The sequence below is a fragment of the Mytilus galloprovincialis genome, chromosome 2 (assembly GCF_965363235.1).
Source record: "Mytilus galloprovincialis chromosome 2, xbMytGall1.hap1.1, whole genome shotgun sequence".
In the NCBI taxonomy this organism is placed as follows: Eukaryota; Metazoa; Mollusca; class Bivalvia; order Mytilida; family Mytilidae; genus Mytilus; species Mytilus galloprovincialis.
In genome coordinates, this window is record NC_134839.1 from 101,038,804 (window position 1) to 101,053,257 (window position 14,454).

At 31.4% G+C, this 14,454-nt stretch overlaps 1 protein-coding gene across 5 annotated transcripts in view; it reads left to right on the forward strand.

Moving 5' to 3' along the window:
* The first annotated feature begins 1,658 nt into the window (after window positions 1-1,658).
* Window positions 1,659-14,454, forward strand: part of LOC143065149 (rifampicin phosphotransferase-like) — a 63,193-nt gene continuing 50,397 nt past the window's right edge. For 2 of the 5 annotated variants that reach the window (XM_076238532.1, XM_076238533.1), the window contains exons 1-13: window positions 1,722-1,873; window positions 2,813-2,925; window positions 4,139-4,314; window positions 5,997-6,253; window positions 6,741-6,785; window positions 8,221-8,334; window positions 8,656-8,765; window positions 10,271-10,326; window positions 11,299-11,351; window positions 11,952-12,079; window positions 13,020-13,167; window positions 13,726-13,912; window positions 14,212-14,274. In XM_076238532.1, coding sequence (XP_076094647.1) covers window positions 2,826-2,925; window positions 4,139-4,314; window positions 5,997-6,253; window positions 6,741-6,785; window positions 8,221-8,334; window positions 8,656-8,765; window positions 10,271-10,326; window positions 11,299-11,351; window positions 11,952-12,079; window positions 13,020-13,167; window positions 13,726-13,912; window positions 14,212-14,274 — 1,437 coding nt within the window. In that variant the 5' untranslated portion in view covers window positions 1,722-1,873; window positions 2,813-2,825. Of the gene's footprint in view, window positions 1,874-1,939; window positions 2,024-2,812; window positions 2,926-4,138; window positions 4,315-5,996; window positions 6,254-6,740; window positions 6,786-8,220; window positions 8,335-8,655; window positions 8,766-10,270; window positions 10,327-11,298; window positions 11,352-11,951; window positions 12,080-13,019; window positions 13,168-13,725; window positions 13,913-14,211; window positions 14,275-14,454 lie in introns of those variants that run through there. The other 3 variants (XM_076238531.1, XM_076238529.1, XM_076238530.1) reach the window with 3 other exon arrangements.

Here is a 14,454-nt window from a genome sequence, read left to right on the forward strand (position 1 = left end):
GGTGAATTCCAACTATCCCAGTTTATTTCTGGATAATTATAATCTCCCATTATTAAGATATGCGAGTAGCCTTTATTACACGCTTCAGTAGTAAGTAAAATTAATTGTTTAGTGTACTCTTGTGATCTATTTGATGGTGACCTGTATATCAAGCCTAATAATAGCTGGTCTGACTGATTTAAATTAATCTTAATAAATAAGTCTTCTTGGAATTCTGTATTCATCTGGACCTGTGATGCGTCCAGTTGTTTATCTATGTACAATAAAAGACCTCTGCCTGTGTCGACGTCTAGGTTTTTACCAAACATGCAAACATGTTGTAGTCAGATACCTCGGCTAAAGAATATTCTGAGATTCCTGGTTTATAACGATTATTTTTTGGTTTAACCTCTGTGATACCAATTATTTTTGGTTTGTCGTTTCGTATTCGTACTATTAGTTCAGGCAGCTTGTAAAATAACTGATCTGCATTTGTGTATATACAGCTCAATTTGGGTAAAACTGTAAAATTATCTGTTTTTACATTTTTAAAAACCTTTTTACCATTAAAATTATTTACATCCTCTTTTCCTCTTTTTCCTTTTAGGAGTCTAGCTTCTTTAATCTGACAACCTTCCTTGCCCAAGGTGGGCCCCTTAATACTCTGAAGTGGTAGTCCCCCGAAATCTCTTCCTCCGTTTGTTTTTTTTTGCTTGGTCCCATAATCTTTTCTCTTGCTCTCTTTCTGTTTGGGTTAGGTCGTTACTAACTCCCACTTTTGCATATTTGGGATTTGTTTTTATGTAGTGTATATTTCTGAATAAGGTGATCTTAGGCTCTGCACTTGGTAATTTTACTAGGATTGGTCTATTTAGTTTTTCTTTGTTAAATTTCTCAAGTCTTTTAATTGTCTTCAAGTTTTCCTTATCCAATTGTATTTTGCAGTCTTTAAATAGCTCATTTAGTCTTTCTTTGTCAGTGTTTTCTCTTACTTCTTTGCTCTCTTCGTCTATTTCCGGAATCCCAAAGATGATCAAGTTATTTTCTCTGGACTTTCTCTCATTAATTTCTTCGAGGACATTTGTAACAGTCTCATTCCTTGTTATATTTTTCGCTGCTTTATCTATCTCGTTGTTAGTGGAGTCACTATCTCCTTTATTATCTGGCTTTTGTATCTTGCTTATTTCTTCTGTTATTATGGCTTTCACTTTATCCTCGTCACAACCTTCTTCTGTGATTGGTGCCTCTATTTTGCTCACTTCCTCTTTTACCATCATTTTTACCATCTCTTCATTGCAGCTCTTAATTTCCTCACAAACAATCTGCTTGACTTTGTCCTCGTCACATTTATTTTCAACTGTTTTTTCGAGTGCTAAGCAATGTTCTTTTTCCTTATGCTTGTATTCTCTATATGCCCCTTGTATATTTTAAGGGTAGATAAATTCATGCAAAACCAGGGAAGACAAGTTTTATAGAAGTGTTCAGTTTCACGTCGGTTGAAAAAAAATACCCAGTGCAACAAACGGTTTTTCAACTACCATCTGGCTGAACATAAAAAAGGAGGGGTATATTGATAATTTTATCTAATCTTGTTATGATCTAATATATATTTAGAAATAGGCTAACATGAATTTATTTTTCCTTTTTTTGAAAAAATACCGCCAAATCGCCTCCCTTATTTTGTTGAAAAACTGGTACTTAAACTCACATGCTATTCATCGTTGACTTTTAACGAGGAACCAGAAAAAGCTGGATGACCTGACAGGTGAAAGATCGAAAAGGTAAACAAAACCACGAACAGCTGAGTGAGGTTACAAGGCTCAAGACGGGTGACATTTTACACAAGAAGTTGGATGTAGTTTTGATGGAACAGACAAAGAATAATATAGATCTAGTATGAAGTTGTGACAGAGTTGCATGATTGATTTTTTGGTTAAATCTTGATATTTTCTGATTTTATGTTATTCATCTACATTCTACGTTGATCTGTCAAACTTGACCAATACTCAACGCTTCCGGTGGGCCCAAGAAAAAGAGTAACTTTGTAAGATAACCAAAGAATATACAAGCGAGTATAAAGTATAAAAAAATAATAATAAAGCAATGTATAAAAAAAGGGGGGTGGGGTCCCATTTGCTTTTTGTTCATCGTTCATCGTTGATAGGATATGATAGATATTTCTTCACATAATTTTCCATTTTTTTTGTGGAAAAAACAGTCTGCTCATTGTGATCAGGTCTATTTACCTGAATAGAGCTGATCTATTTAAGTAATCCTCAAAAAGTTGATGGTATTCCGTAACTAAAGAAGATTTTATTGTTATTTAAAGATAAGATAAGATAAGATAATATAACTTTATTAGCACTAACACATTGACAATAAATGGTTATGGCAACAAATTAAAGACAAACTACAATAACATATATACAATGAACAGATGAAGGAGTGGCAGTGGATAATTATGAGAGAAATATAAAAAGAGAAGCATATACATATTACAGAAATCAAGTACCTTTTAATAATGAGTTTCTCTGAGACACCAACAAGCATTGAATTTCATTCAAATAGTTGACAACAATTTTTAATATTGTTTGGGAATTACTATTTAGAATTGATATAAGCAAGTTATATGATAAATAACTATTTATAGCAATATGTATATAACCACAACCATACCTTGGTGTTCACATGATATTTTCCAGCTCTAGATAAAAATATCAGACCCACCAATAAGGAACTACCCTGAACACATATATTTGTTTCAAACAAACTAGAAATGTGAAAATACTATGTGTTGTTAAATACAACATTTGAATATTTTGCTTCTTTTTAGGTGGATTAGAATTATGCTTTGGACTGTAATTGCTGGTGGTGGTGGCATCATTCTCCTGTGGCAGTTTATCAAGCCACAACCAAAACCAATAGATGGTGTTTACAGACAACCAGGTAATAATTACCTTAGGGAAAGATACTTCTGTACTGACAATACTGAAGTTAACCAATTATCAACAAAAAAAAAAGGATTTCAAGATGGTTGTTTGGTTTGAGAATCTTCTGTTAGGGTTTGTCTTGCTGGTGTGTACTTTACAAATGGGACACATTTCCTTTTTCTCATTTCATTTGCCCTTTCCTCTTTTATCATAAAAGACTTTTTGTCTCTTAGTCTACACTGTCTGTGAATGAAATCAACATATTTGTTTGCTCATAAATATCAGGAAAAACTAGTGTTTGTTCATTTAATACACAGGCCTAGAATAAATTCATTTTCAAGTTCATCTTGCCAAACTCCTGCCTCATACATACAGTATGATGAAACTCTGGATAAACTACATGTATGCAGACCATTTTTGTAGCTTCATTTTCATTAAGGGCATACGATACAGTTACAGGGGAAGTAATGACGTTGCTAACGTAAATTGTTATTTTCGCGACGTTAAACAGTGACTTATCGGGAAAATCTGATTTAACTTGAAAACAAGTTCATGGACCCCTCTATTTTAAAATGACGCTTGGTTTAATTACGTAAGAAGATTATGTGTACCAATTTTCATGAAAACATAAATAGTGCAATTTTTTTTTAATTTGATTAATATACAGCAATAAATGACGGGTTTTTCCTATATTCATGAACATTTGATAAATTTGAGTTATTTGTAAAAAAAAATGTACAAATTGATGCAATATTTATATAGCACATAAATTGCAAATAATTTAACAAAAAACAGATTGTGTTTATCTTTTAAAACAAAAAAGTTATGTATTTCTATCGAAAGGAAATATACGTCCACAAATCCGTATTTTCAGGAAATATCTGTAATTTGAACCTCAATTTACTCAAAAAGTAGCACATGAAGGTATATTTTTTTATTACATATTTGATTTAATCAGGTAAAAAATAGCCTACATGCAAATTATCATCAAAATTTAAATACGGGATCAAAACTGTATCGTATGCCCTTAACAAGAAGAATCACAACTGAAAATATTGTGCTTAATGTTTTTTTTTGTTCATTTGCTGGTGCTGTTGTAGAGATTGATCCTTATTAAACATTTAAAACATATCCACTAATATGTATGTATTCTTTCCCTATGTCATATACTAAGAACCTTAATTATACATTTCATAGATTAAATTTATATAGCTATGGTTTATTTTCAGGGAAATGGTATCATGTGAAAAAGTTTATATTTAAGCTGCTTTTAAAACGAAATCAACAGAAGAACAAGAAAAAGAAAGCAGTTGATGTGGAGAGTTACAGTAGTCGTGGTTACGGAATGGGAATAAATGATATTCATGTGTTAGAAAAAGTTCAGGATTTAGAAAAAGATCCATATGTAAGATATTTTTAAAAAGCTCAGTATTTTAATATACAGATATGTATGTTCAGTTGTATACCGTAAATGTATAATTATTGTATTGAAAATACTACAATGTTGTATATGAAGTGCTCAGCAAAATAACACAAAATTACTTAATTTCTGTACAGAAGTTATTTTTTATTTTGGAATAGGTATGATTAACTTAATTGGCAGGTATGGATCATTAAGCCATAACAGTCGTGGCCATGCAAACCAAATTTTTTATTAATGAAACTATTAAAAATCATTTGTTGACAGAACATTTCTTGAATTTGGTACCTGATAAATAACAAGAAACCCACAGTATTTATTGGTCCTACAGTACAAGAAAGGAAATACAAATCAACCATTGCCTTGATACTACCTTCCAAGTTATGTTAACAACCATTGCCTTGATACTACCTTCCAAGTTATGTTAACAACCATTGCCTTGATACTACCTTCCAAATTATGTTAACAACCATTGCCTTGATACTACCTTCCAAATTATGTTAACAACCATTGCCTTGATACTACCTTCCAAATTATGTTAACAACCATTGCCTTGATACTACCTTCCAAATTATGTTAACAACCATTGCCTTGATACTACCTTCCAAATTATGTTAACAACCATTGCCTTGATACTACCTTCCAAATTATGTTAACAACCATTGCCTTGATACTACCTTCCAAATTATGTTAACAACCATTGCCTTGATACTACCTTCCAAGTTATGTTAACAACCATTGCCTTGATACTACCTTCCAAATTATGTTAACAACCATTGCCTTGATACTACCTTCCAAATTATGTTAACAACCATTGCCTTGATACTACCTTCCAAATTATGTTAACAACCATTGCCTTGATACTACCTTCCAAGTTATGTTAACAACCATTGCCTTGATACTACCTTCCAAATTATGTTAACAACCATTGCCTTGATACTACCTTCCAAATTATGTTAACAACCATTGCCTTGATACTACCTTCCAAATTATGTTAACAACCATTGCCTTGATACTACCTTCCAAGTTATGTTAACAACCATTGCCTTGATACTACCTTCCAAGTTATGTTAACAACCATTGCCTTGATACTACCTTCCAAATTATGTTAACAACCATTGCCTTGATACTACCTTCCAAGTTATGTTAACAACCATTGCCTTGATACTACCTTCCAAATTATGTTAACAACCATTGCCTTGATACTACCTTCCAAATTATGTTAACAACCATTGCCTTGATACTACCTTCCAAATTATGTTAACAACCATTGCCTTGATACTACCTTCCAAGTTATGTTAACAACCATTGCCTTGATACTACCTTCCAAGTTATGTTAACAACCATTGCCTTGATACTACCTTCCAAATTATGTTAACAACCATTGCCTTGATACTACCTTCCAAATTATGTTAACAACCATTGCCTTGATACTACCTTCCAAATTATGTTAACAACCATTGCCTTGATACTACCTTCCAAATTATGTTAACAACCATTGCCTTGATACTACCTTCCAAGTTATGTTAACAACCATTGCCTTGATACTACCTTCCAAGTTATGTTAACAACCATTGCCTTGATACTACTTTTGAAGTTATGTTAACAGTTGTATTATGCATTGATTTTAAAACTCGCAGAATATGAAATAGATAAGTGTTTTATAGGCAATAGATGCTGTTTACTATGGTGGCTTCAGTAAAGAAGGAACAAGATTAGCATTACGTATGGGTAGGAGACATAATCGTCAGTCCGAGGTTTGGTTAGTTATGGAGATTCCTGGGATAGGTCGGCTGCAGCATCCTTTACATCCTGACACCCTGGTCAGTAATGTCAGTAACAATAAATATACAGCTGGTGGGATCAACATAGAAATCATTGAACCAATGAAGAAATGGAAAATATCTTATAATGGTCAACTAAGGTATACACAATTTGTAATGGGCAGTGTGTCTCCCATACACCGTAAAATGTCCTTTGTAAGCATGTTTAGAACAAACAAATTGCTGTTTATCCCATTGCCGTGACTGAAATATTAATAGGTGATAAGGCTACAGAATTGAAACCTGTGTTTTTATAAAATTTATATAAAATAAAAGCAAGTGATCAGCACATTTTAAGCAGGAATTGCTTCTGGTCTTCATGCAAAATGTAAAGGAACCCTGAATTCATTTTGTATATTAAAAAAAAAACTGCATCCAATTTCTTATTGTAAATTTGATTGCCACCTTGACCTCAACTAAAATCTCAAGATTAATTAAAAATAACATGTTTATAAAATTCAAATTATAGTTGTTTACATTTCCCTAGATTCATCATAATTTTTACATGGTGTTTGTTATTTGAAATCAAAACTATTTAAAAAGTTGTTCATCTGACAGACAAAATAACATTTATTACATATATTTTAGGTTTGATGGTACAGAAAGATTAGTTCATGTACAAATGTCACTAATGTAAGTAATTTCTTGAGTGACAACATATTTTATAACTTTTACGAAATACGAAAATACGAAATATTTTATTAAAGAAAGCTCAATTATGACATACTCATTAATAGCATAGATACAACAAAGAATAACATTTAAACAATCTTAACTAAAATTAATATAACACGTATAGAAAACAAACTAGCAGAAATCAAGATATTTATATAGTCCACACAATTTCTCTATACATTACAAACAGGGTCCAACATCTTTTATCCCTTAATGTTAGCTTGATTCTAAAACTGTTTTCTTATTATTGTGCAGTCAGTGATAATAAATAATTAAATGTTTGTCATTAAATGTTTTTATTTCAACATGAATAATTTGAGAATGGTAATGACTAAAAGTCCTTAGAGTTGATAAATTGTTGCTTAATAATATTTCATCACTCTTTCTGTCCTACAATTTAATTCACCAAAAAATGCTCATTAAGAAAGTTTCTAAAAATAGTGATTTAAAAGTTTTTAATGAAAATTTCATCTTAACCATACAGGAAATTAATTACATCTATACTGAAGGGGTTTTTATTCGCAGTCACAAATATGCATAATTGCAAGCTTTTTGAAACAGATATTTATGTTCCAGACCGTATGAGTATTTGGACCGTACGCGTATGGTCTGGACCGTATGCGTACTTTTTCGAAATACTTATACGGTCGGACCGTACGCGTACGGTCTGACTAATATCAAGGAGTTGGTCAATTGTACTAGATACAAATACATATAACAGATCAACATAAATTAACTCTCAAATAAGTAGAAAAAAAATCAATTGTTATTTAAATAAAAACTTTATATTTTAACTATTTAAAAAATTCATGCTAATTAAATCTGTAAATCTCTAGTTTTTAGCATGTAGATCAGTAATACATAATACACTAATTGAATTATGACAATTAGCCTCACTGAAATTGAATGTGTATAATGTGGGAGGACAGTTGCTTTAGAATATTTAGCAACTTTTCAAAAAAATGCTAATCGAAAGGAACATGCATTAACTTAAAAAATGTAAATATGAAAAATGTACTTTTGGTAGCGAGTGTCACTTTTGGCGAGAGTTTCAAAATAGGATTCATATATACAATTAAACAAATATCTAATTTAAATTGTTAGGTAGTTCATTTTATCCATCTTATTGTAATAATAACAATTTGTAAAACTAAAAATAAAGATTGTGATAAATGTTTGTATAGATGTAACTCATATGATCCAATAGCATGTATGGTCAGCTCATACTGGACCATACGCGTATACTCATACGGTCCGACCGTACGCGTATGGTCGGACCGTACGGGTACGGTCCAAATACTCATATGGTCTGGAACATACACAAAACAAATTCCAGCATGCAATGTAAGTAGTAAAGTCAAGAGATTATGTTATTCCCCAAATTACTTTTTAGATGGCAAACAGTGACTGATCCCTTCAGTTTTGATACAGATATGAACCAGTCAGCTTTAGCCGATGCTGTCTCAAGGGAATTATGGACCAAACAGTTCTGGGATGCTTTAAGAAGGTGTGCTGTACTGTTTAAAGAAGTTGTCAAATTTATAATTTCTTTTTGTAAATAGGAACTGCATAAGTGTTAGTGAAATCACAAGTCCAGTTGAATATAAATCTTGACTAAATGAAAATTATGGTTCAATGAAGAGAACAGGGAACATAAAACCTTAGTTTTAGCCTTTAAGCATATCAAAAATTTAATTGCCCAAAATAGAATTAGTTATGGTAGAATTATTGATGTTGTCAGATATTTACTAGTATCTTATTTTCTTCCTATGCATGAACTATTTGACACTGGACATAAGCAAACAATATTGTATCATATTTACTTCAGTAAACATCAGACACATTATGAACTGTGGGGAGAGCTGCATGGTAAAGTGAAGGTTGATGGGTTTGATGAGAAATTTGTCACATTAAAATCAATCAGGGATCATTCATTTGGTAAGTCGAATTAAACAAATACAATGTTGTGCAATGGGCAATACTTAAATTAAATAAAGCAAGAGAGTTAAGGGATGTCTACCTTTCCAAAAGTGATTGTCACATCTATATCCATTTGTTCTAGAATTACCACAATACAGATCTATATATAAGATCAAGAGGATATGTATTTTGACAAGACTTTATTCATTTATGATTTGACATGCAAATGTTAGCTCTAGCTGATCTATCATCAATTTTATCAACTTAGTTGAAATGATTTTTTTCTGCTTACAATCATATAAATTAGTGTTGTCAACGATTAACCGGTTAACCGGTTAACCGGTCGAACGACCAAATACCGAATACCAAAAGCGCTAACCGGTTAACCAGACTTATTTTCAATTTTGATAGATTTGATATAAATTTGTATTGAAATCAATAAATAGTTATGTTTTATTTAAAAAATGTGTTTACATGTAATTAATTTGACAGATCAATTGCCCAGTATATTGATTGCTATAGTTAATCCTTAAAACATAAAACTGGTTAGAGCTCAGGCAGGATCTTAAAGAAACATAATAAGTATACATGTTTTTTTAACCTTAACTTTGAATCAGTGATGCGATTAAATTTGACTAATTACAATGTACCTCATTGTTTCGTTTTTGATCTAATATTGTGTAAACCTACATCTAAATGGGCACCCTCAGTAGTGCTAGGCTTAGTCTTATTTTAAACGAAATACTAACTCAAAAATTGTAAAATGCAAACAAATGTGAATGTACTCAATGTATACGTGATAGTACGGGTAACGCACTTAAAGAAACAAGTAAACAAAGTTAAGAAACATGTCGTACGGTGACCTATAGTTGTTCATTTCTGTGTCATTTTGGTCTCTTGTGGAGAATTGTCTCATTGGCAATCATACCACATCTTCTTTTTTTTTTAATAATTAATCATTTCAAATTGAAACACTCCACATTATTTTCGGAGACAACAAGAGAAAAGGAAAGAATAATCGGTTTCAGATATATTCAATTCTACGAGATCAAGAAGTTTATTTTTTATTTTTCAATCTGAAGTTGGTACAATCGCTATATAGTTGATACGGTGTATTCGATTATTAGAAGTCAAACTTCGCCATGCAGGAATCCTCACAAACAAGCCTTATAATGCCATAGGACAAACTTCAATTCCATAAGCGTAAATTTATGACTTGGATGAAAGGTTGTCAAATTGACTCTCATACCTCATCTTATATATGGGTAGGGTACTATTGATAAAGCTTTCAAACACCAACTTAAACTACTGGTTAACCGGTTAATCGGTCGAAAGTTTATCCGAGTAACCGGTTAGGAAAAAGTGTACAATTTGACAACACTACTATAAATGAATTTTACCATTTTATTTATATTTATTGTATACATTTGTTTGGATGTACCATTTAATTTGGCTTTAATCAAGAATTCTTAACAGAGATATAAATATATGCTAGTTTCTTAACAAATGTATACTGTTTCCAGGCATAAGAGATTGGAGAACGTTTTACAGATATTCCATCCATTTCATATATCTTGAGGTTAGTTTTATGGTTATTTTAGACCCTACCACACATTTGGATTTGGCAAATATATTTCACCATGGCTATAATTCTCTGGAGGGATTATGTTGTATATTTAAAATAAAATAAGGAGATGTGGTATAAAAAACAATTAAACAACTTTCAAACAAAGTCCAAATGACTTTGATGTCGGTATATATATGTCACTGAACATGTACAAGCTGCACCAATGAGCAAAACCCATACGTTATTATATAGTCAGCTATAAAAGGCCCTAACATGACAAAATTTGAAATAAATCTAAAACGACAACAACTAACAACAATAACTGAATTGCATGCATTTTTACTTGAGTTAGACACATTTGGAAAGTGGTTGGGTTACACATATCATGTTTGTGCGGCTCAACCCTTTCATAACCTGGGACAGTGGTGTAACAGTATATTGCAAGAACATACTGTAAAATCAGCTACAAATGGCTTGACTCATCATATTTCCTTAAAGCATAAAAGCAAGTAACATATAAAATACAAAAGGCACAAAGTACTGATCTATTAGTACTAGCTAATCACAACAAGTAGATAAATCATCCTTTCTCAGACATATGTGTCAATTCAGCCTTTTATAGTTCTACATTGCAATCATTGCATATACAAAAAACTATAATAAAAAATTTCCTGGCAGTCATCTACGATATTGTTGTCTTTGTGAAGCATTATTTACAACAAATTAGTTCAATTTTGATTGGATTAAATAACATGCACCACTTGATAGAATATCACTGCCTTTGATGAGTAATTATAACATTCATTTCATGAACTAAGCTATTTAAAAAAAAACATTATAACGCAAATCCAGTATTGAAAATATATATAGTTAATGTTGAATTCACCAATGAAATTCTATTGTTGATAAAATTAAAAGAAAGGTAAAAAGAATGTCTAATAAATTTCAAAATAATGATAAAACGGAATTTAATTTCTTTGTTAGAATGGTACAATGATACAGGTTGGAGTTGTCAGTCAACCAGCAGCTTTATCACAGTATGTATGTCAATAACAAGTTGAAATTAACATTCAAATTCGAAGAAGTTTTTTCAGTACAAAAAATATGGTATTTCAGTGTTAACAGTTTTCTTTGTAACCTGATTACTATCTGAAAAAAGAGGCCAATGAAACATACTATCTGAAAAAAGAGGCCAATGAAACAAAGGGATATTCCAACTCATAAGTCAAAAACAAACTTTGCCGTTTCAAAAAAGATAAAAGACAAACAACTGTACACAAAACACAATGAAGAAAACTAAAGACTGAGCAACAGGAATCCCACAAAAACAGGAGATGATTTCAGGTGCTCCGGAGGGGTATGCAGATCCTGCTCAACATATTGAAGTTTCCTTTTGTAAATAACAAATTCAGAATGTATTGCATTCAGAGCACCTTTTTAGATAATTTTTTGTTCGGAAAATTCGAAGACAAAAATAAACCAAATTTGATTTTGATAAGCAGTTTTACCTGATAAGAATGATCAGTGTGTTAAATTTTTTAGAACCTGAAGTAGTTACCCACTTTTACCCCTCAGTATACTAATTTTTAGAATTGTTGATATATGAATTTCAGACTTTCAATTGGTTCTATTTTCAGTGTAAAGATAGGATATTTAGTCCATTCCAATGGTGCATTTCATTCAGTGTCTGACATTGACCTTAAGCTATGGGAGGTAGCTCCTCCAGAGGGACCAAAAAATAATTATACTTTCAACTTTTATGCAAGTAAGTATTTTCTGTATTTGATTAAAACAAAGTTGTCTTTGGTCAAATTGTAATGAAAATATATAGAATATTCAGCAAATTTGTTTTAAGTGTGATTATTAAACACATTTACAGCTGTATTATGATTCCATTTATACTATGCAGTAATATTGATTGATTGATTGATTGATTGCTTAATGTCCAGTGGCAAATATGTCAAGAATGTTGAGGGTGAAAATAATTTGACAGTAAATACAACAGGTAAGTTCTGTATAATTGGTCTACCAGGATTAAAGACAGGGATTTTAAATGTAACTGGAAATAGAGGACACAGTTGGCATAGTGCCACCTACAGTCCCCTGAATGAGTTGTTGCAAGATTTCTATAATCTGTGAATAGTATGGCACTGGATTGGATTAAACATCCTATTCAGACCAAACATTGCTGCAAATCTTGTGTAAGCATTATGAATTATTTATAAGTAAACAACATTTCTTCATGAAAAACTAAATGAAATAATTGCAATATAGAATTTAAAAAGTATATTTCCCATGTTTTTTTTTCATAATTAGAAAATTTCTTGTAATTTCAAACTGAAGTTCTATGCGAGTCCTGCTTCACTCAATGTTGTACCACTTGTAGCTAACCTGTAACTATGACATATACAAGTCTAGGAAACCACACGTAATGTTATTTGCATGATAATTACCAATTAATTACGAGACATTAAACAAAAATTATAACTAAGGATAGCCTGGACATAAATAGTATACAATCAATTAAGATTTTATACAAAAGGGGGGGGGGGGGATCAAAATAAAATGTAACTTTTGAATTTCAGCAAGCTACACTATACAGCACTTAACACTTATTTTCACCTTTTCCTTGCTTATATCATTTTCAAAGGTTGAAGGACATTTGGCTACAGTGCAATTATCTGGTTGAATATTATATTTTACAGATGGAAAGAAATACACCACAGAAGTATTTGGAGAATGGACACCTATATGGTATCACCACGAGGACAGAGGAAGTAAAGTCTATGAGAAGTTTTGTAAATATAAAATTAATGGCATAGATGGATATGGTTTAGCTGAATTTCATTATAGGTAAGTTTTCTATATTCTTCCAGTTTTGTTTATGTTATATATGACCTTCACTTTTGAGATGTCAAAGTTCATTGATGATAAAGACAAGACCTACAGTATTGATTTGAAAAAAATACCATAACAGTACATGTATATGTTTTGATGCCCCACTTATTATGCATTCTTTTTTTCGGTCTGTTTGTCTGTTTGTTAGTTCCACTTCAGGTTAAAGTTTTTCATGTTTAAGTTTTTGGTCAAGGTAGTTTTTGATGAAGTTGATGTTCAATTAACTTGGAACTTAGAACACAGGTTTCATATAATATGACCTTTCTAATTTTAAAGCCAAATTAGAGTTTCTACCCAATTTTATGGTCCACTGAATGCTGAAAATGATAGTGTGAGTAGGGCATCTTTGTACTATGGACACATTCTTGTTTTGAATGTGATCTGGTTAGGATCTCTTCCAGCATCTCAAGATAATGATAATTCGAGCTTGTAATAAAACTCCATAAAAGAAAGCATCAAAGAAAATGTATTGCCATATACAACTCTGGATTTCAGTCAAAATATTCTTTGCAGAAATCCAGATGGAACTCCATACTCCCCAATAGAATCTGTGCCAATGTTAGATGAACCTACTGAAGAAGAGATCAGAAATAATGTGACAGACTTGACCTTGACCTTTCAGGAGAAAGGCTGTTGTAGTAGTAAATTAGTTGGTGGAAAAGGAGCACAACTTGGTCTTCTTACATCTATACAGAACAAGGTAAAATCAAACTAAAATAGACTTGAACCAGCAGAAAGATAAAATATAATCATGGTTTTGATGCTACAAAATAAATGTATGAATGACAAGGAACATTATTTATATTCTGGAATTGTTACTATGTTGTCTTATTGTCATTTACTAATAAATGCCTTATTGTTGATATTCTTCAAACTGGAAGTTGGCTTTCTGTTTATATATAGCATACTATTTTAAATGATTTTAAATCAGTTTTCATGTTAAAAAAAATAATAGTTAGCTGTAATTGTAGTAAAGGTATTCTTTTTGATTGATTGTAGGTGAATGTAGTAGTACCAAAAGGTTTTTGTGTTACGCTAGCAGCATTTAACAAGCAACTTCAGGTGAGAGCAAACTGAAATTAAACAGTAAATTTAATGTATTTATGTCTATGCTTGGAGAATGATTTCCTTTATTTACAAATATCAGAAACATTTTCCTTTTAAAACAAGCAAATATATGCAAAATTAAAAACCAATTGTTCAGAGAACAATTGAAGGTCTTTCCACATCAAAGAAATTTTG